General features: G+C 52.8%; 1 protein-coding gene across 2 annotated transcripts in view; it reads right to left on the reverse strand.

Moving 5' to 3' along the window:
* Window positions 1-21,956, reverse strand: part of LHX2 (LIM homeobox 2) — a 71,376-nt gene extending 49,420 nt beyond the window's left edge. The window contains exons 1-3 of one of the 2 annotated variants that reach the window (XM_069609456.1): window positions 21,921-21,956; window positions 11,789-11,991; window positions 8,579-8,958 (exon numbers count right to left, since the gene is read on the reverse strand). In XM_069609456.1, the coding sequence (XP_069465557.1) occupies window positions 8,579-8,958; window positions 11,789-11,991; window positions 21,921-21,941 (604 nt within the window). In that variant the 5' untranslated portion in view covers window positions 21,942-21,956. Of the gene's footprint in view, window positions 1-8,578; window positions 8,959-11,788; window positions 11,992-17,513; window positions 18,794-21,920 lie in introns of those variants that run through there. The other variant, XM_069609455.1, reaches the window with a different exon arrangement.
* Between the last annotated feature and the right edge of the window lie 1,466 nt (window positions 21,957-23,422).

Raw genomic sequence — 23,422 nt, forward strand, 5'->3', positions numbered from 1 at the left:
GTGGGAACTCTGTCCCCAAACCCCACCATCTCACACGGCGCATGTGTACACACTGTCCCCAAATCCCCACCATCTCGCCTGACTCAGGTGGGAACTCTGTCCCCAAACCCCACCATCTCACACGGTGCTCTCGCCTGACTCATGTGGGAACTCTGTCCCCAAACCGCCACCATCTCACACGGCGCATGCCTCCACCATCTCACACGGCGCATGTGTACACACTGTGCCCAAACCGCCACCATCTCACATGGCGCATGTGTACACACTGTCCCCAAATCCCCACCATCTCGCCTGACTCATGTGGGAACTCTGCCCCCAAACCCCCACCATCTCACCTGATTCATGTGTGAACTCTGTTCCCGAACCCCCAGCATTTGAGGTGGAATTAAAGCGTCAGGTGTCAGGTAATGTGTCCTGGGTAGTGCCCGCTGGTGCACGAGAGTCGTGCATCGGTTGCATAATCCCTGTGTGCAGGAATGTGCTACCCACCCCCCCGCCCCCCCACGATGCTATAAAGTTCCGATCCATACAGGGGAGCCACGGCACGGCTGCTGCATTGTCTGTAACACATCCTGTGTGCAACCAACCAGCCCCCATCCTTTCACTCTGGGATGGATCATTCGCGAAGGCAGTTCGAAGCGTCATCTGACACTGGAGTAACAACGGGGGTTCAGAGGCTTGGGTAAGACCCCCTCCGTGCTTACCCATCAGAGGAGGACATAGGCCTACATGCAAAGTGTCTCCTTTCTCGGTAGGAAAGAGATCTGAGGCACTGGGAGATGAAGTTATGTGTCCACGGTCACACGGTCTGGCAAAGCAGAGAAGCCAGGGTTACAACGCGCCAATAAAGTATGCCTGCCACAGCCACCCGTGCATGGCAGTCTTCCCAGAATGGGGTGAATTATGTGTGTAGGATGGAGGACCATGCTTTATCTTAGGAAGGTGGGGGGTATACTTCATACTCAGAAATGGGTGGGTGGGTGGTTGGGTTACTGGGAGGATGTATGGATGAATAGATGCTGGATTCCTACGCGGGTTGGGAGATAGGACGATGGGTGGGTAGATGGAGCATGGTGGATAGATAGGTAGACAGATAGATAGCTAGATAATAGATAGATGTAAAATGGATGATGAATGAATGGGTGAATGGATGAATGGCTGGATGGATGATACCTTGATAGATGGATCAATGAATGGATGTATACATTGATAGATGGATCAATGGGTGGATGGATAGATAGACAAGCAGACAGGCAGATAGATAGATAGATAGATAGAAAGATAGATAGAAAGAAAGATAGATAGATAGATAGATAGATAGATAGATAGATAGATAGATAGATAGATAGATAGATAGAGGATATGGGGTCGGTGGGTGGACACATCTACCTATTTATCCATCAGTCATTCCATCTGTCTATCACACTGGATGGCATTTGGTCAATGAAAATGGCTATGCTTAAATGAGAACAGGAGGAGGTGGATTGATATGGATACAAGGATGGGACATCCGCAATGGTGCATTCAGGGATGGGTACAGGGATTGAGATATCTGGATCGATGTCACATCTGGGCTGGTGGGTTCAAGGATGGGTGCAGAGACTGAGATATATGGATGGATGGATGGATGGATGGATGGATGGATAGATAGATAGATAGATAGATAGATAGATAGATAGATAGATAGATAGATAGATAGATAGATAGATAGATAGATAGATAGATAGATAGATGCAACATCCGGGGTGGTGGGTGAGAGAGAGACAGACATTTCTCAATGGATGAATGGAACATCTGGGATGGTGGATTTAGGGATGTGTACAGGGATTGAAATATCTGGATGGATGAATGGAACATCTGGGACGGTAGATTTAGGGATGTGTACAGGGACTGAGATATCTGGATGGATGGAATGATGGATGGTTGGACCATCTGGGATGATGGGTTGAGGGATGGGTACAGGGACTGAAATATCTGGATGGATGAATGGAACATCTGGGACGGTAGATTTAGGGATGTGTACAGGGACTGTGATATCAGGATGGATGGATGGAACATCTGGGATCGTGGATCTAGGGAGGGGTACAAGGACTAAGATATCTGGATGGAGGGATGGACAGAACATCTGGGATGGTGTATCTAGGGAGGGGTACAGGGATAAGATATCTGGATGGATGGATGGATGGATGGATGGATGTATTTCCATAAAAGAAGTGACAACAGACCATACATTCCAGTGTTGTGTGCAGATTTGCAGATTTCGTGTGATTGCACTCGCAGCAGCAAGAATAGCCAGGGGAGAGTGGCTAATGAGCTCAGCACTCGTCCTTTCTTGGAGCCAGTGTGCACTTTGCAAATTCTAATCCCTGGCTGGCTGATTCATCCCTTCATTCTTCCAAGGTTGATAAACCAAGTAACATTCAATTGGATAAAAACAGACATTAATACAGTGCTTTGAAGAGACGTGAATCCAGCATGGAGCGCTAAAACCATGTTATTAGTATTAATTCCAAACCAGTGATAATGTGTACAGCTGTGGAGGTACAAGCCGTGTACCTCATCCCATGACAGAGAAACTAAACATCTTAAATTGATGCCACATATGTACAGCTGGGCAGAGCGGCATTAGCGGCCTGGGCTTGGCGTGCCCTGCCCATCTTTCGCTTCCTAGGGATGTTTATGAGTGCCCTGATACCAGCAAGAAGCTGGAAAGTGTGTGAATGAAATACCCCTGGCACTGGGCTGTGTTTCTGGGAGATTCGGCAGAAAGGGCCCCCATTACAGCCTTTCATTCCCTGACCTGAAAGAACCCCACGAAACTCGGAGAGAAGTGAAAGGGGCCCTGAGAGAAGGGGGAGGAGGCCTCTTTGAAGTCCCCGCTTCCTTGTTAGCCTGTGTTGACATCGAAAGTTGGGCAGTGAGGCCTAGCAGCTCGCCGGATCCTGGAGCTCGTCCCGGCAGCATGGGAAGCAGCGCTCTGGACCTTCCGGAACCCAAACAGCCTCCACTTTTTCCTTCTTTGTCTCACGAGTGATTTTTTATTTCATCGGAACAAAAAGAAAAGGAACGGCATTTTGTCATAAGAATGTGGGAACGTTTGCTTGGGATCCCGTGATAGGGGAAGAAATGGGGTGTGGGGAGGGAGGTGCCGTGCAAAGGAGGGAGAGAGAGAGAAAGAGGAAGGGGAAGGGAGAGAGCGACAGAGAGATGGAGAGTGAGAGAGAGGAGAGAGAGAGACAGAGAGAGGGGGGAGATAGTGAGAGAGGGGGAGAGACAGAGAGAGAAAAAGGGAGAGAGGGGGAGAGAGAGGGGGGAGAGCGAGACCGAGAGAGGGGGACAGAGAGACAGGGAGAGAGGGGGAATGGCGGGAGAGACAGAGAAAGGGAGAGTGAGAGAGCGAGAGAGGGGGGAGAGAGGGAGACAGAGAGAGAAAGAGGGAGAGAGAGTGGGAGAGGGGGGAGAGAGAGAGACAGAGAGAGGGGAAGGGAGAGAGACAGAGAGAGGGAGAGTGAGAGAGCGAAAGAGGGGAGAGAGAGTGCGAGAGGGGGGAGAGAGAGAGACAGAGAGAGAAAGAGGGAGAGAGAGGGCGAGAGAGAAGGGGAGAGCAAGACCAAGAGAGAGGAAGAGAGAGAAAGAGGGAGGGGAAGGGAGAGAGAAAGAGAGGGGGACAGAGAGACAGAGAGAGAGAGAGATAGGGGGGTGGAGGGAGAGACAGAGAAAGGGAGAGTGGCAGAGCGAGAGAGAGGGGAGAGAGAGACAGACAGAGGGGGAGAGAGAGCGTGCAAGAGGGGGGGCGAGAGAGAGACAGAGAGAGAAAGGAGGAGAGAGAGGGAAAGAGAGAGGGGGAGAGTGAGACCGAGAAAGAGGAAGAGAGAGAAAGAGGGAGGGGAAGGGAGAGAGAAAGGGAGGGGGACAGAGAGAGATGGGGGAATGGGAGAGACAGAGAAATGGAGAGTGAGAGAGCGAGCGAGGGAGAGAGAGAGAGAGAGAGAGAGAGAGAGGGGAAGAGAGAGTGCAAGAGGGGGGCAAGAGAGAGACACAGAGAGAGAAAGGAGGAGAGAGAGGGAGAGAGAGAGGGGGGAGCGAGACCAAGAGAGAGAGAGAGAAAGAGGGAGGGCAAGGGACAGAGAGGGGCAGAAAGGCAGAGAGAGAGAGAGACAGAGAGAGGGAGAGAATGGAGAGAGAGACAGAGAGACACAGAGAGAAAGAGGGAGAGAGAGGGAGAGAGAGGGGGGAGAGTGTGACCGAGAGAGAGGGAGAGAAAGAGGGAGGGGAAGGGAGACAGAAGGACAGAGATACAGAGAGAGGGGGGGGAATGGAGGGAGAGACAGAGAAACGGAGAGTGGGAGAATGAGAGAGGGGAGAGAGAGACAGAGAGAGGGGGATAGAGAGAGAGTGGGAGGGGGTAGAGAGAGAGAGAGACAGAGAGAGAAAGAGGGAGAGCGGGAGAGACAGAGGGAGAGAGGGAGACCGAGAGAGAAAAGGGGAGGGGAAAGGAGAGAGAGGGACAGAGAGGGAGAGTGAGAGGGGAATGGAGAGAGAGGCAGAGAGTGGAAGAGTGAGAGAGCAAGAGAAGGGAGAGAGAGAGACAGAGAGGAGGGAGAGAGAGAGCGAGAGAGGGGGGAGAGAGAGAGAGAAGCAGAGTGAGGGAGAGAGAGAGAAAGAGGGAGGGGAAGGGAGAGAGAGAGATGGACAGAGAGACAGGGGGAGAGAGGGGAATGGAGAGAGACAGGGAGAGAGAGAGAGAGCGAGAGGAGGGGAGAGAGAGAGACAGAAAGAGAGGGGGCAGAGGGGCAGAGAGAGACAGAGAGAGAGAGCCAGAGAGAGAAACTGAGAGGGGGTGAGAGAGAGACCAAGAGAGAGGGAGAGAGAGGCAGAGAGAGAAAGAGGGAGGGGAAGGGAGAGAGAAAGGGGATCAGAGAGACAGAGAGAGAGGGGAATGCAGACAGAGAGAGGGAGAGAGTGGAGCGAGAGAGAGGGGGGAGAGGGAGGAGAGCGAGGGAGAGGGAGAGAGAGAAAGAGGGAGGGGAAGGGACAGAGAGAGGGGGACAGAGAGACAGAGAGAAAGGGAGAGAGAGAGAGAGAGAGAGAGAGAGTGAGAGCGAGAGAAAGAGGGGAGTGAGAAAGGGCCGTGAGAGAGAGAGGGGGGAGAGAGAGGAAGAGAGAGGGGGAGGAGAGAGAGTGAGAGAGAGGGGGGAAGGGAAGAGAAAAGGCATTGGGGTTATGATGAAAGGGATCGAATGGGAACAGACATGAAGTTTGCAAGGTGAGGGGGCCAGAGCGAAAGAGAAAGAAAGGAGTGGCGGGAGGGGCGGAAGGGTGCAAGGCGCTGGAAGAAGGCCGGAGGAGGGGCAGAACAAGCGGGATGGGCTAAAAATTAGGTTAGGAATGATGAAAGAGGGACAGAAGGCCTTGGGGTGTGGGGGATTGCAATACAGAAGAGATATCGGGAGGGGCTAATAGTCAAGGAGGGTTGAGAGTGGGGGAGGTGAGATGTGAAAAGATGGACTTCCAGCAGTCAGGGTGAAGTGGGGAGAGAGGGAGTGAGGGTCGGATAAAGATGTGGGGGGGAGGGAGAGAGAGGGCACGGGAAAGTTGCAGAGGAAGGGAAGGAAAGCGAACAAAAGGAAGGATGGGATTGTAATGCTGCGCGGCAGTGACAGGGAGAGAGGGGGTGGGGAGAAGAGAAAGTTTAAAAAAACAAAAGAACAAAATCAAAAGAAGACGTGGGAAAAATGGCCATCTGCCCTTCTCCCGCTTCGGCTTTATTTTTGTTTACATTGCACCAAATAATTGCAAAACGCGAACACTGCGTGAAAGCGTTCCCTCGCGGAAAGTTATTACAAAAGTGCGCTTTCTACCGAGCTTGAGTCCAAGTTCATCAGCGGTGCAAAGACAGGGAAAGCTATGAACTCGTGCTCACGGCCGTTCGACCACCCACCACCCCTCCCCCCCACCACCACATTATCTTTGCGACAGGGAATAGCAGACAAATAAGTGCAAACGTGCATTCTAAAATCACAATTCTCTAAAACTCGTTTCATGCACTTGACTCCGAACTGGAATTGCTGGTTACGGCGCCATTTTCCTTCCAACTTCTCCATGAAAATGTTTTGTACGTGCACTTTCAGACGCTGTGAGATTTGTTACACCGTGCAACAGAAAATGCATGGATTGGCGGGCTTTCGAGATTAAGAGCTGCGCTATTTGGTGTACAGTTCAACGTGAAATGGGCCTAGATGCCTCTGGAAATTGCATTAAATAATCGAATCGACTGTCGCCTATGTGAGATACGCATTATATCCGACAAAGACTTCCGATAATTAAAATACAAATATCACCCCCTGTCCGCCCCCCACCTCAATCGAAACCCCCTTTAAAAAAATTCTAAATGTCCATGTGTGAAGTCAATGTTCAGGGACAGTGCCCGTGCCTGATGCACAATGCGTTTTCGAACGGGCCGTGCCATTAAGCAACGCTTTGTAAATCAGACCCAACAAACGGATTACACAGGAGTGAAATAGCACATATCGTGCAGCGCTTTCACTGCGGAAAGTTCGCAGAAATTACATCGACATTACAACAGCGTGGTCGCGGCGTGACTGTTAATCTGCGTGCGTGCGTGCGTGTGTGTGAGCGCCCGCGTGCATACCTCAATATTTAAATTCTGTAGAATTTATAGCACGTAAATCCGTGTGTGCGTGTATGAATTTGTCTTCATCAACATTCATATTATGAGTGTGAGTGTTTGTGAATTTATCCGAAACAATATTTCTATTGTGTCGCCACTTTATGGGAGAGAGAGAGAGAGAGCAGTTGCTGGCCACTCGTTCATTAGTTACAAATGTGTGCCTTAGTAACAACTGCGCACGAACACACGCGGAGTTAACATTGCATTGTGTTTCGCTGCGCACATGTAAGCGAGTCCTCGGCAACTTGACCAATAATACATGCAACAGAACACAATCAGAGTATTAAGAGGCACGCGGGCGAACGTGCACCCTATAACACACGCTAACACGTGCCTGTGTGTCCTCGTTCGAGTGCTTTCGTTTCTCCCGCGCAGCCTTTGGGCGCTATTCGATAACTCCTCGAGTCCACGGGCCTGGGCTCTAAACGAGGAAATCAGAAAGGGGACTTTTGAATACTTGTTCCTCAACATCGGGACACGCTTTTCGTTACATATCGTTTCCCCTAACAAACTTCCCAGAGAAGTGTAAGCGGACATGTTCCCTGAAGTTGTTTGTCAGTCGTTGCACCGCCCGGTGACTCCTGCAATGTAAGTCCAGAAGCTCCCCCCGCCCCCCAATTCTCACCGCCTGGGAACACCTGCTTGCTTGCTGTAAGGCAAGTACTTTAACAGCGTTTGCACCAGGGCCTTGCCAGACCTTCACTGAAATGCAGCTTCTGCAGAACCGCCCCCCCCCCGCTTCACGCCCCCACCCCAAACCACTTGTGCTCTCATTTGCTGCCCCTCCGGGAACCCCCGGCATTGTCCCCCAAACTCTGGATCCCAGTCGAGACAAAAGGTGCGGGCTCTTGCGAGAGGCATTCATGTGTGTGTGTGTGGGGGGGGGGGGGGTAAGGCAATCGGGAGCTCTCTGAGAGACCCCCACCCCCTTGCAACAAAACCCCCTGCTTTTATCAGTGCCCAGACAGGAATTCGCCACTTAACCAGGCAACTGGCTTCCATACACGGCAAGTCCACCTGACGCGGAACATGCGAACTTCCTAGCTGCGGTAATTACCGGGGTGACGGCCCTTCATCCGGGCGACCAGGCACCCCCACTTTTCACTGTAGGCCTCGCTTTAAGGGATGAGCCAGATAAGGCGCGAGATCCGACTGTCCATGCGCACCGACACAACCCCGCCACCATGCAGCACTCGACAACAGACTGCATTCGAATGTTCATGCAACGCGAATGCAATCCAGCACCCCGAATGAGATCCAACAGCGCGCAGCGCTATACAACAGAAGATTAAGCGCCCGATTCACAAAGCGTTCTTCAATGGCATTTCTTCATTGAAGAACGCTTTGTGAATCAAGCATTAAATATGTTAACCCAGTGTTTGCTGAATGTAGCATGCTAGGTAGGCCAGAAAGCACAGGGCGCTATATGTTTATGCAATGTAGTGCGTTGGGTGACATCTACCAACGCAGGTGTAATGAAAAACTTCAAGCTGGCCCTGGAAGTTTGACGAACAGACCAAAATGTTTATACACCACACCCATTGTATGTGTTATTTGGTGCTTCGAGTGAGCCCTTCACAGCGCTGTCCAAAAGGAATGCACGCAGTAGTCATCACGCGATGAGGTGCCCTGAAGCAGACTTGGCGCTACGCACCACTAGACAACAACTTTAAATGGATACAATGGAGTCATCTTCTAATCTACCACTTTGAGGCCGCCTCCGCAACATGCAGCGCTACATACATCAACAACGAGAACCGACAACACCCTCCAGCTTCCATTTCTCTCAAGTTGCGAGGACCCCCTCCCCCCCTCGCCCCAGGTAAGGTGACGTCATCTGGGCTTTTCCTGGGAATAAGGGCGTAACGTGACGTCAACTGGGCTTACCTGCATTGTAGGCGGCCAGGTCGGCTCCAGGCCCCGGGCTCTTCCTCTTCCTCGGCCTGCCCTTCTGCACAGTCCCCACCCCGTTGTAGTAGGGCAGTCCCAGGGCGTTGTGGCCCCCGCCCAGTCCGGGACCTTTGCCCGAGCCCCCGTCCGTGTGGTTGAAGTGGACCTGGTACTCTCCCTGGATGAGGCTCTCAAAGTGGAGCCGGCAGTAGACCAGGCTGTCCTTCATGCCAAAGTGGTCCCCGGTGGTCAGCATCTTGTTGCACGTGCTGCACGTGAAACAGTTGAGGTGGTACACCAGGTCCCGTGCCCGCATGACCATCTCGGAGGCGGAGATTCCCAGGTGGCAGCGCGCGCACCTCTGCACCGAGAACCGCCTGTAAACAAAGGGGGGGAAAAGGAGTGCATCAAACAGGGCCACGATCAGACCAAAATAGGGGCTCTCCCCGCCTCTCCCTCTGCCCACCTCCCGCTGTAACAACTTAAAGATGTTTTCCATTCGGCCCTAAAGCATGCCCCCCCCCCTCAGATTTACAGCTTCTCTACACAGCATTGCCAGATAACTTCGCCGGGCACTAAAGTTTGTTTTCTTCACATGCTTCTGGCACCACAGATGTTTTTTTACCTAGCCACAGAATTCCTTGGGGTTGCATATGCAATCAGCAAAGACACACGTGGGGTTCGGTTCAAATAATAACGAGCGTCCTCATACTTAACCCAGAGCCACCCCCCGCTCCCCATTTAATTTTCTTACAGTTAATCCCACCCACCGCACACATCAGATTTTTGCATATTGAAAATATTCGCTATTTACTGGTGACTCGTATTTTGCAACTATCATCACGGCACCAAACTCTCTGCGCAGGGAACTCCAAGGGATGCTTCATTTAAACAATTGTGCTTCTGGGAGGAAGCGGCAGGCCGTCCCGCAGCAACTTGTGCACGGAAAGTAAAAAAAAGCGCAAACATCCCACACACACGGAACATGTGCACGCATGCATGTCAGACTGAACAACCACTCCTCACGAACAGAAACGCACAATCGCGCGCACGCACAGACATTTCACACGCACAATCGCAACACACACGCGGTTACAACGACAGCGCAGAGCAAGTGTGTGCGCAGGGTGAGCGCACATCTAAGTCGCGCTTGGAGCGCGCACGCACACACGGGCATATCGAACAAAGCACGCACAGAGCAACACACTGAGAACGCAGTGACACGCACAAGGGCCACTCATACAACAGACGGGGAAAAAAACAAAAAAGAATTCTCATTCCTAAAGCTTAAAATGACACAGCATAACCCCCAGCATGCACACAACCCAGCATGCACACAACCCAGCATGCACAAAATAGACTCGCGAACATGCGCAGGGAGACACACAACACTTAACACACGCACAACGTTTCATGTTCGTTATGAGAATATATTCTCTTAGAATATGTTATCAAATGACACGTGTTGATATAAGTGAAACGTGCACGTGTTTCGTTATTTCGTAAATCTGAGGCTTTTTTTTGGCCTTCTGGAAAGGGGGTGCCAGAAGCAATGCAAAGGTCGTCTCTCTCTAAAATATGGGAGGTCCAAACAATTGGCTCCGTGAGCGTGTTTTGCGCTGTACATTAAAGACCGGCAGGCTTCACCCCCCGTTCACAAGAGGTCCCGTTCTCCCAGAATGCACACATTCCCCTCCCCCTAGTGCTATGTGTGGGCCGAGGGAGGGGTGCCCAGCTTCGCCCGGGGCACGGAGCAGTGCCATCGTGCCCCTCTCCCCTGTGCCTCTACTTCAGGCCTAGTACGCCAAGCCCACACTCACCCCCCCCCCATTAGTGGGTTTGCAATGGGTCATGGTGCCCGTGGGACAGGGTCACTGTGCCCCTGCTGTGCTGTGGGCAGGGCCTCTGTGTTTGCAGAATGCACGCAGACGCCATGCCCAGTACAGTCTCCAGAGCAGGGTCTCGCCGTGTGTCTAAATGGGCCTTCGCCTCTTCCCCTGGGCCCGTGCATGGTGTTGCGCTGTTACCCTCGCTAGCCAGCCCCAGCCCCTCCCCCATCCACCCCCCCCGCCTCCCCTGCCCACCAGTAGCAGGGGTTCACTCTCTGCAAACTCAGTTCCCCCCACCACCACCCGAGGCCCTGCGAGGGCCCCCGTCTCCCCTGCCCGCCAGTAGAAGGTTTCACCCCCTGCACCCTCAGCCCCCCAACCCCCGAGGCCCTGCGAGGGCCCCTGTCTCCCCTGCCCGCCAGTAGCAGGGGTTCAATCTCTGCACTCTCATTCCCCCCCCCACCCCCCAGGCCCTGCGAGGACCCCCTGTCTCTCCCGGCCACAGATAATATGCCCAGCAGTAGCAGGGGTTCACTCTCTGCACCCTCAGTCCCGCCCAGGCCCTGCGGGGTGTCTCCCCTGCCCGCCAGTAGCAGGGGTTCACCCTCTGCACCCTCAGCCCCCCCCCAGGCCCTGCGAGGGCTGTCTCCCCTGCCCGCCAGTAGCAAGGGTTCACCCTCTGCACCCTCAGTCCCCCCCCCAGGCCCTGCGAGAGCTATCTCCCCTGCCCGCCAGTAGCAGGGGTTCACCCTCTGCACCCTCAGTCCCCCCCCAGGCCCTGCGAGGGCTGTCTCACCTGCCCGCCAGTAGCAGGGGTTCCCTCCCTGCACCCTCATTCCCCCCAGGCCCTGCTAGGGTCCCTGCCTCCCCTGCCCGCCAGTAGCAGGGGTTCACCCTCTGCACCCTCAGTCCCCCCCCCCAGGCCCTGCGAGGGCTATCTCCCCTGCCCGCCAGTAGCAAGGGTTCACCCTCTGCACCCTCAGTCCCCCCAGTCCCCGCGAGGGTCCCTGCCTCCCCTGCCCGCCAGTAGAAGGGGTTCGCCCTCTGCACCCTCAGTCCCCCCCCCCGCCCTGCTAGGGTCCCTGTCTCCCCTGCCCGCCAGTAGAAGGGGTTCCCTCCCTGCACCCTCATTCCCCCCGGCCCTGCTAGGGTCCCTGCCTCCCCTGCCCGCCAGTAGCAGGGGTTCACCCTCTGCACCCTCAGTCCCCCCCCGCCCTGCTAGGGTCCCTGTCTCCCCTGCCCGCCAGTAGAAGGGGTTCACCCTCTGCACCCTCAGTCCCCCCCCCCCGCCCTGCTAGGGTCCCTGTCTCCCCTGCCCGCCAGGAGCAGGGGTTCACCCTCTGCACCCTCAGTCCCCCCTCCCCGAGGCCCTGCTTACCTGTAGTAGTCTTCCTTGCAGTAGATGCTGCCGTCCTTGCTGAAGCAGGTGAGCTCGGACTCCAGGTTGAGCTTGCACTCGCAGCACTTCAGGCAGCGCATGTGCCACTGCTTGTCCACGGCCAGGAGGTAGTAGCGGTCGGAGATCTTGCCCCCGCAGCCGGCGCACAGGGCGGCCCGGTCATTGCTGATGGACGGCATGGTCTGGGGGCGGAAGAGCACACGCTGATTATCCGCGAACCCGCTGCTGGCCACACCACTAGATGCCACAGCACCGCCTTAGTACCACTACCGTCCACAACACCTCTCGGCGACACCAGGCACACTACCAGTAGCACTGGGCACACTACTATTTGCCACAACACTCCTTACCACTGGGCACACTACTATTTGCCACAACACTCCTTACCACTGGGCACACTACCATTGCCACAACACTCCTTACCACTGGGCACACTATCATTGCCACAACACTCCTTACCACTGGGCACACTACCATTGCCACAACACTCCTTACCACTGGGTATAATCCTACCGTCCACAATAGCCCTCAGCGCCACCAGGCACACTACAAGTACCACTGGGCACACTATTATTTGCCACAACAGTCCTTAGTACCACTTGGCGCTACAGCACTTGCCACAAAACTCCTTGGCACGACTGGGCGCAATATTATCAAACTCAACAGGCCTGCGCACAGAGCGCGGATCGATCGTTACACAATATAGCCGAGTACAATCCCCCGGGCCCCACTGCGTCCATGCACACGACTCTACTGGGCACATTGTATCGTTGGACACGCCGAAATACTGCGCAGAAGATTACCGAGAACACAGTAATACTGAGTGGAATACTTCTTGCCGCCCGCGGTGGGGTGGGAGGGTACTCGCCAGGCACATTACATTATCGAGCACAAAAACCAAAGGGTACAATTGTGCTGCTGCTAAAACAGGTTCAGCTGCTGGGCACGCGATACTTCGAGGCACTATGCTGGAAAGTCTACTGGACAAGACCCCCCATTGCCGCACACAATACTGATGGACGCACAGTTCCCTTTGACACACAACACTGCACAGCACATTTTGATACACATTGTCAGACAGAAGGCTTATGGAGAAGCCTCACAACTGATGGGCGACGTTAGGCGCACACTACTGCTGGACACCAAAGCCCGCAGGGCACAGAATAACGCACAGTACGGTTCGGCATGCAATCACACACGGACACACAACATGTATTTCCCATTGCGAAAGGACACACAGCACGCTACAGCGTGGACCCATACCCGGCCCCTGCATTCTCCGGTCCTCAGCCTGACTTTCCTTGCACTTTCTGTGCACCACCCGCCCCCATACCGCCCCCACCGACCCCGCCAGAGTTATCGCAGAAGACAGGGCGCGGAATTTGCTGACAGCGGTAACGTGTCCTGGGAGCGGTGGCACCGTGCCCGGATTCTAGACCCACCAAGGCCACCGTCCTGTGCACGGCCACGTGTGACCGTGGCCGTGCAATGGGGAGACGTTTCCGAGCAGTACGGGGGTGCACGGGTCCCTAATAGGACAATGTGCAGCGGCCCCGTGAAAGACAGACTACACGAAAACAGTGAGACGTGTTGTGTATCCTGTTGCGAGCTTTTCAAGGGACTGGAGTCTTAAAGGGCGATGTAAACAATGCGCAGTAGTGTGGTTTGTATGGGGTGAGGGGATGTGTGCGAACAGCAACTGCGGACCATAAGCAGAGGTCGGCATCATACAAACACAGTCCATTACTAGGACAGCGGACCCATGGGGGAACGGGCGCACCCTCTTCGGCCTGTAGGCCGCATGCCCGCCGCGCCCTACTCACAGAAAACAAAGCATGACTGGCCGCACAGGGGCTAGGAACTTTTGACCGGAAGTTAGGGTTGTAGCAGGTTTAGAAAGTAGGAACTTTCCCCAAGGGAACAGGCCTTCACACATTGGATGTTTCTGAATGTTTCGTCTTTATTTTGGAACAATTCTCTAATGAGGTTAGGAGAGAGGGTTCCATGTTCCATAAAAAGACGAAAAGGTCTTCTGCAAATTAATTCCGTGTCTGTCTACCTATCTGTTCACCCCGCTTCCCCCACCTCTACCTACCTGTCTCTGCTTACACTCGCTACTGCCGAATGTCTGTCACTCTGTAGTTTTCCCGCTTATTTATTTTTTTAACATTTGTAGAAGCGCACTTAACCCACGGCCATCTAGGCGCTAGTTGCAGAAAAGTGGGGGAGTTCAGCCAGAAGCAAGGCGGAAAAAAACGTTGCTGAAAGAGCCAGGTCTTCGGGTGTTTCCTGAAGGCCTCGCTGGAGGGCTCTGGGCGCAAGATGGGAGGAACTGCTTCCCTGAGCGTGAAATCTACGGCGGAGAAGCTGCTTCCTCCTGTATGGGCATATGTATTATGGCCCCTTAAGGAGGGTGATGTGTTTTATGCACGCTCGTTCTCTACATCTGTGTGTGTGTATATACACGCACACATACACACTCGCATAGAGAGAGCGACCATGTACGATACTGAAGGTTTCACAATACACACGACGCACGCATGCCTGGTGTGTGCATGCATGCGTGTGTGCGCTCTGTCCCCCCATGTATGTGGCCTGTGTTTATGGCGCAGAGCGACCCTGGCTGGCATTCCCAGATTCCGCTTTTAAGAGCCGGGTCCCCAGATCCGTTTGTTTTGGAGGAAATGTAAAAATGCCAGCTCGGGGCAGAGAGAACTAATATGGACACCCGAGGAAGTAATAAAGGCGAAAACAGAGTCTATATAATTTAACAGTGGAGTGTCATGTCACAAAGAAAACACAGGTCGGCCAACAGAGAGAGGACAATTAAACACCCCCATCATTACGGGGGAGGGGGGGGCCGCCTCCGCGCCAGGCGGAAGCCTTCTTCGTGTTTACTTTGCCGCCGCCGCCGCCGAGAGACTGCAGAGCGAACTTCCAGCGAAGCGTCCGGGTGATCAGAGGACCGCCGGGGCATTAGCGCGACAGTAAGGCCTCCACACGCCCAGTGCCCACCATGCACACCGCCAGAGTGGCAGAGGGCACGCAAAAGCAGGAGCTCGGAGTCTCACACTACCCTGCAGAGCGAGCTGCTCTAGAAATAGCGAAGAGACTGCAGGTTTTAAAGACTCCGCGGCTCATTTACAAAGCTTTTTTTCCTATAGATTTTCCGAACGAAAAAATAAAATCACACCCTCTCTTTGTCTCTTTAAATAAAATGAAAGAAGGGGGCAGCAAATTATATTAGAATATAAGACGGCCTAGCGAAATAAGTTTAGCTGTGTTCGCTGTTTTCTTTATTTATTTTTTAGAAAAGTATATTTAAAAGATGGTTCGGCAATTACATTTTTTTTAGATCCCTATATAGTTATTAAGAAACGGTTAGTCTGCCCCTGCTTAACCAGTCTCCTTTGAGCACGACACGGCCGCTAGCATCCCATTTACAAGTGGGACGCTGCACTGGCAGGAGATTTAAGAACAAGCATTTGTTTTCAAAAATTCTCCAGCAAGTGAAATACATGGAAATGTGGAAGAGGGCCTGCTGGGCGCAGAGTAGCACTCTCCCTAAAGTAAAAGGAACGCGTGTCGGCGTTCTTCCTTTCGCATGTATGTTTGTACATATCCGTTGTCCACGTTTGAAGCTATGGCATTACGCGACAATGCTACTCACGTTGGGCCTGATCTGCAAGCATGCTTTCAATGGGGCTTTCCCATGGTAAAGCATGTCTGTACATCGCCCCCTCGGATATTAAAGCAGAGGCTTCGCGTTGCACGATCCTGAAACGGGGAATTGGGGGGCAGCAGTGTTTACATTTATGGAAACGGGGGCGTAAGGGCTGGACGGTGGCACACGCCTGAAGTACACCCCGGTGTCGGCAAGTTTGGGAATTTCGCTGCGCTGGTGTGTCCGGAGCCTTTGGCGAGGGGCGGCGTGTTCGTGGGGAGCCCCTCTGAGTTGGCTTAGAAAGTAACCGTGGGGGCCGACGCAGAATTTTAAATAAATACGACTTCTCTCCCAAAATATGGTGTGCTGTGTACATACATTAATGATATCCATATAATGCGCTTATTTTCTTTCTGTCATTTTATTTTCTATAAAATGCATTTCCATTTATTATTGGGAAAAGATGAGCTGCGTGTAATGCTGGCGCGCGCCCTTTATTGGTCTAGGACTGCTTACTATATGTGATAGTTCGATGGGTGGGGGTGGGGGGGTGAGTAGACAGATAGCGATTGATAGTAGGAGGATGGTAAGATGGAGAGATATAGGAGTAGGTAGATACACAGACATATAGCTATATAGATACCCTGGCAGATAAACAGATAGAAAGCCTGCCAGATAGATACATACATACTCTGCCAGATAAACAGACAGACAGATAGATAGATACATACTCTGCCAGATAAACAGACAGATAGATAGATAGATAGATAGATAGATAGATAGATAGATAGATAGATGATGGATAGATGGATAGATAGATGGATGGATAGATAGATAGATAGATAGATAGATAGATAGATAGATAGATAGATAGATAGATAGATACCCTGACAGATAAACAGATAGGAAGCCTGCCAGATAGATAGATACATACTCTGCCAGATAAACAGACAGACAGATAGATAGATACATACTCTGCCAGATAAACAGACAGAAAGATAGATAGATAGATAGATAGATAGATAGATAGATAGATAGATAGATAGATAGATAGATAGATAGATACCCTGACAGATAAATAATTAGATATAGATACCCTGGCGGATAAACAGACAGATATATAACCTGCCAGATAAACAGAGATAGATAGATAAATAGTCTGCCAGATAAATAGACGGATATAGAGATATATACCCTGCCAGATAAATAAATAGATAGCGACATAGATACCCTGCCAGATAAGCAGATATATAGCTTTCCAGATAAATAGATGGATAGGTAAATAGCTAGGTAGATAGCCTGCCAGATAAATAGACAGGTAGAGAGATGGATACCCTGCCAGATAAACAGACAGATAGCCTGACACATAAATAGGTAGAGAGGGAGATATATACCCTTCCAGATAAATAGACATAGATATAGATACCTGACAGATAAACAGACAGATACCCTGCCAGATAAATAGAGAGATAGACAGATGGATAGCAAGCCAGATAAACAGATAGCCTGTCAGTTAAATAGATAGATAGAGGGATATATACCCTGCCAGATAAATAAATAGACAAATAAATAGATAGATAGATAGATAGATAGATAGATAGATAGATAGATAGATAGATAGATAGATAGATAGATAGATAGATAGATAGATAGATAGGTAGATAGATAGATAGATAGATAGATAGATAGATAGATAGATAGATAGATAGATAGATAGGTAGATAGATACATAGATAGGTATAGATAGACAGATAGGTAGATTGATAGACTGACAGATAAGTGGATGAACAGAGACATAGATGGATAGAAATCTACAGCGATAGAAGTGCCGGGAAGGCGGCAGGCGCACAGCTAGAAATAGAGGCCGCTATACACACAAAATTTGGGCAGTCCGCGTGGGCAACGCTCTGGGCGTCCGTGCCCCGGGTTTCCCGCTCCATACCCCTCGCACTGGCAGTTCCTCACTCCCACCTGACCAGAGCCCGGGCAGTGTCCGGCTCCCACCGATGCCCACCGCCCTGGCAGTGCCCCCGTGCCTACCGTCTGAGTGTCGCCGCGGTCGATGGCCGAGCTGATGGCGGGGCCCTCGCCCTTGACCCGTCGCTCCATCTCGTCGATGACCCCGTGCACCTCGGGTCCGGACAGGCTGTGGAAAAGCATGCTGGAGGCGGGACACGTGTGCGGGGTGCGGGGCAGGAAGCCGGCCGCGGGGGAGGAGAAGGGCGGGGAGCCCAGCAACACTGGCATCAGCCGGAGGCCCAGGCCGAGCATGGACCGGGCGCCCAATGCTTGGCTACGGAGTGCACCCCTCCTGGTCCGCGGACAGCCCCGGGGCCTGCCCCTGTTCTGGGCGCGCTCTTTGCCTGGTCCTGGTAAAGCCCCAGTGTTCTCTTCTCCTGATCCGGGCACGGGCACTGGGTGCACCCACCCTGTTCCCAGATTAGACCCCGAGTGCCCCTGTTCGGTCGGGCACAGTCCTCGCCTGGTCCTGGCACAGTCCTCTGTTAACTCTTCCTGGTGACACAGGCCCAATGCGCGCTCCTCACACACAGCCTCGCGCGCTGCCCGTCCCGCTGCTGCGGGCTGCTCTGCACACAAGGCGCGGGTCAGGAGGACATATCCCCCGGAGTCTTCTTCACCGGCACATCCCGGGCTCCCCTCTCCCAAACACAGCCTGCTTTCACTGCCACTCTGCGGGGTAAACGATGCAACGTGCGGCTCAGACCATGAGGCCACGCAGTACAGAGCGCACGCACTCCTCCCGGGGTCCTCTCCGCGCAGTCTCTCCCCTTCTACTGGAAATACCTGATGCACAGTGCCCAGGGGCCTGGCTGCCCCTGCCAGGAGACAGCCACCGAAAAAAGGGCACACGCAACAGTGTGTGTGCCCCACACAAGGGTCCGAGGTCACAGTGTGTGCCGCTCGCGGTGTAGGCCCCCGACTGACACAGCCCAGTGTCCGCTGCAAAATCTCGGCGCTCCCAGGTAGCGGTGCTGTTTCGCCTCCCCTTGGCTTCTTCAGGTCAGCTGCAGGTGAGCGGGCGCGTGCTGCTCTGTGACAGATGTAGGCTGGGGATGCTGAGATGTGCTGGCTGCAGCTCTGGGAGGTGTTCCTGCGCCCTGCTTGTTTTGTCTTGAAGTTATGTGTGAGCAGGGCTTGGAGTGGTGCTGTGGGAGAGGAGGGGGAGGAGCCCGAAGCCCCTGCCTGCTGCTGCTGCCGCTGCCGCTGCTGCTGTCAGAGCTCTGGAGGGAAGCACAGTTCCACCCTAAGAGGGGGAGGGGTGAAGGAGCACGGGCAGTGCGACCTCCTCCCAACACCCCAAACCCCAAAGACACGCTCCCTTCCCACTCCCCCGACCACCACACCGCCAGCCAGTGGGGCGAGGTGCAGCCCCCAGCTAAAAGCAAGGATATGCACACTGCTCCCAGGTAACTTATTTTTTAATAATGTACCCCCCCCCCATCCCTGTCCTCATATCCTAGAATAAAGACGAGGAGGCACAATGCCCCACGTTATGTTAAATTTAACAAGACAAAGGTTTCTTGGCAACTACAGCAGCAGGCTGAGGTGATCAGGCAGCAGATCGGGCGCTGCGTGTCTGCCTGTGTGAGGTGTGAGCAGCGCGTGAGGCGAGGAAGGAGCACCTCCCAGCTCCATCCTGCGGCCGTCCCTTCCGCCTCCTGCAGGCCTCTCGGGCTCCAGTCACTTCCTGCGCCTTCTCTAATCCCACCGTTCTTCTGCTGTTCCCATATTCCAGCTAGATGCCCTTCCTACTGCCCGGCCCCTGCTGTGTGCTTCAGTCAAGTCCCTCTGTAGCAGTCTCCTTCATGTTGCAGGCAGCCACTCCTTCGGCTGCAATCTCTTTTCCTGCTGCAACCCCTTTTTCTCCTGCTGAAGTCTCTTGTATAGGGTCTATTTAGGCACACATGGTTTGGCCGCCTGCCTTCCACTGTGACATGTTGCCAGTTCTGCTGCAATCCCGATTCCTGCTGCAATCTATTTTTTCCCTGCTGTACTTTTTTCCTTCCTGCAGTCTATTTGCTGTATAGGGTCTATTTAGTCACACAGGGTTTGGCCACATGTCTTAAACTGTGACATGTTGCCAGTTCTCCTGCTGCACTCTCCACCCCCACCCCGCTGCAATCTACTTGTTGTATACTGTCTATTAAGTCACACAGGGTGAGCCCGCATGCCTCTTGTCTTCTGCATGCCTTACACTGTGACATGTTGCCAGTTCTTCTGCTGCAATCAATCCCCTTACCTGCTGCAATCTATTTTTCCTGCTGCAATATTTGTTTCCCTGCAAGCAGTCTGTTTGTTGTCTGTGGTCCATTTAGTCATACAGGGTTTGGCCGCTTGGCTCGTGTCTTCTGTAAGCCTTACACTGTGACATGTTGCCAGTTCTGCTGCAATCTCGATTCCTGCTGCAATCTATTTTTCCCTGCTGTACTTTTTTCCTTCCTGCAGTCTATTTGCTGTAGAGGGTCTACTTAGTCACTCAGGGTTTGGCTACATACCTTAAACTGTGACATGTTGCCAATTCTTCTGCTGCAATCTCTTCTCCCGCTGCACTCTCCCACCCCCACCCCACGGCCGCAATCTACTTGTTGTATACTGTCTATTAAGTCACACAGGGTGAGCCCTCATGCCTCTTGTCTTCTGCATGCCTTACACTGTGACATGTTGCCAGTTCTTCTGCTGCAATCTCCTTTCCTGCTGCAATATATTGTTCCTGCTGCAATATTTGTTTCCCTGCAAGCAGTCTGTTTGTTGTATGTGGTCTATTTAGTCACATAGGGTTTGGCCGCTTGGCTTGTGTCTTACGCATGCCTTACACTGTGGCATGTTGCCAGTTCTGCTGCAAACTCTTTTCCTGCTGAAATCTCGTTTCCTGCTGCAGTCTTTTCCCCCTGCTGCAATCGACTTGTTTTATATGGTATATTTCGTCACAGAGGGTTTGACGCATGCCTTAAACTGACATGTTGCCAGTTCTTCTGCTGCAACCTCTCTTCCTGCTGCAGTATGTTTCCTGCTGCATTCTTTTTTCCGTGCTGCAATCTACTTGCTGTATGTGGTCTGTTTAATCACACAGAGTTTGGCCGCATGCCTCTTGTCTTGTTGCCAGGCATTCTTGTGATTTTTCTGCAGTCCTGCACTTCTCTCCCACCGGGGTTTGCATCTTTTGCCCCTAGCCTACACATAGAACGTCTATGGTTCTTGTTGTAAGTTCTCAAAAGTAGCTACTTGTGATGCCTTCATGTCGGGTTGAGTGGACGAGGAAGTGAGTTCCATCTTCAATGCGTGCAAATCACACTGGTTGCATATTGTGTGTTTATGAACCCCTCTCCCTGCTTTCGCAGCTGTCTCCTGCTCCAACCCCTTCTTTAAGCTGCCATCTCTTGCTCGTGCAGTAGCATCTTTCTCCTGGCGCACGCCCCTCCTTCTCCTGCAACCCCTTCTTCTTGCTTCAGTACAGTGTCTGTTGCAACACTTAATTGTTTCTTCAGTGCATTTACTCATGTTGCTGTGCCTTTCTCTTGGCACGTGCACATTTCCCCCCTGCTGCAACAGTTTATTTTCACTTTACACGCCCTTTCATTCTGCTGCACTACCTTCTTTTTGCTTCAGTGCATTACTCCTGCTGCAGCAGCTTTTCCTGGTACATGCTCCTTCCTCGTGCTGCAACCCTTGATTTCTGCCTCAGTTCATTACTCGTGTTGCTGCATCTTTTCATCGTACATGTTCCTGCCTCGTGCTGCAACCCCTGATTTCTCCCTCAGTGCATTACTCCTGTTGCAGCATATTTTCCTGGTACACGCTCCTTCCTCGTGCTGCAACCCCAGCCTTTCTGCCTCAGTGCATTACTCCTGTTGCTGCATCTTTTCCTGGTAGATGGTTCTTCCCCGTGCTGCAACCCCTGATTTCTGCCTCAGTGCATTACTCCTGCTGCTGCATCTTTTTATGTAAATGTTCCTGCCTCGGGCTGCAAACCCGGCTCTCTGCCTCCGTGCATGAAGTGTATTTCGCCTGGTTCATGCACCCTCCCTCTGCTGCAATTTCTTCTTTTCAGTTTAGTGCATTAGTCCTGCGGCAACGTCTGCTACAACCCTTATTTGTGTCATCACTGCGTTACTCCTGCTGCTGCATATTTTCCTGGTACATGCTCCTTCCTCGTGCTGCAACCCCAGCTTTCTGCCTCCGTGCATTACTCCTGCTGAGGTGTATTTCGCTTGGTTCATGCACCTCCCCTCTGCTACAATTTCTTCTTTTCAGTTTAGTGCATTACTCCTGCGGCAACGTCTGCTGCAACCCTTATTTTTTTCATCAGGGCATTGCTCCTGCTGCTGCGTCTTTCTTCCAGTGCCTGCCCCTTCCTCGCGATGCCTCCCCTTCCATGGCAGCACTTACTCCTGCCACAGAGCCACCCTCTAGAGTGCATTCCGTTACCTCGTGCGGTGGTGCTGTCATGCAGGCTCCCTTGTCATGATGCAGTCCTCTTCCTCCTGCGACGACCATTCCTCTCCTGCTGCAGTCCCACTTCACCCTGCTGCCGCCTCTCCCTGCCACAGCCCCTGACTGCTGCAGTCCCTCCTTCACGCTGCTGCCACCTCTCCCTGCCACGCAGTGCACACACAAGCCTCTCCCTAGCCACAATTTCTCCGTCTGTTTTGCCATTCTGCAGATGGACTCTCAAGGAAAAAAGCCCAGTGCATCCAGGCCGTTATTGCAGCCCTGAGGTGGGTGGTCTGTGCAATTCTGCTGGCGGAATAAAGCCGGCTGCACTTTATGCCGGCGTTCTCCAGGCTCGGACGGGACTATAAGGCAATAGGGCAATGCCCAGAGGGCAGGCCAAACAGACCAAAGAGGCGCCGTTTTTGTTGTTGCTTATTTTGCTAAGTAACAGGCTATTTTTACCAATATCAACTGATCGGCACGCTTTTAAAAGCACCAGTTGCCACACAGCTTTCCAAAAATCATACTGCATGTGCCAACCAAGCAGTTTGTCTTGAAAACTCACAAACTGCAACTCGTGCACGTGGGCCACGCCTAATGGCGTCAAGTCATGTTGTTTATTGTCCCCATGTGAAACAGACATCTTCCCGTCGGCAGGATAATGCCGCTCTCTCTTTCCTCCTGCACCGGCCTGACTCCTCCTTGGTTCCCCTGCTTCTCTTCCTTGCCCTTACTCCAGAGCCTCATACGCCCCAAACTACTCATGCCACTCTAGCCAGACTCACCTAACCTAGCCCCTCTTTCCCGCTCCCCTTCAGTTTTCGACTCACGCCGACATTCAGAGCCGACCCTAGGAGGGGGCGGCCCGGGCGACCTCCCGGGGCACCACGCCCCTGCAGGGCCCCATTAGCCCCCGCCATGCCAGCTTACAAGGGCTCCCCTGAGTTAGCGTTGTGGGAAAAGGCGCGGCCGGCGGCCTTTTGCTGTTAAATGTGCCCACCGCTGCCGGCACATTTAATAACATTAGGGTGCTGTCTTTCAAGGGCTCCCCCAGCTGGCATGGTGGGAGGCTAATGGCGCCCCTTTGTTATTAAAGGCGCTCGCGCGGCGGAGCGCATTTAATAACAATAGGGTGCTTATGCACCCTATTCACATCATTGCCTCCTGTTTTTTTTAAAAAATGCCACATCCTGGCACTGTCTCCCCTCCACCCCGTCCCCTGTTGACCAGGGGCATGGGGGGATGCCAATTCGCCCAGGGCGCTACTGCCCCTAAGGCCGGCCCTGCCGACATTCACCTCTGATGCCATATTCTGCCAGCGTTTCAGTGTTTTGAGAACATAATATACCGGTTTGGAGGCCATCTTTTCCCTCCCATTTTATTCACATAAAACAGGTCTGCAGAGATGACCTTAGCATTCACAATAAATGACAGCATATTCACAGATTGGAAGGCTCACCTATACAGCAGGGCTGGAAATGGGCAAGATTTACTGC

This window comes from Ambystoma mexicanum, chromosome 8 (assembly GCF_040938575.1).
Source record: "Ambystoma mexicanum isolate Mex_15411 chromosome 8, UKY_AmexF1_1, whole genome shotgun sequence".
Classification (NCBI taxonomy): domain Eukaryota; kingdom Metazoa; phylum Chordata; class Amphibia; order Caudata; family Ambystomatidae; genus Ambystoma; species Ambystoma mexicanum.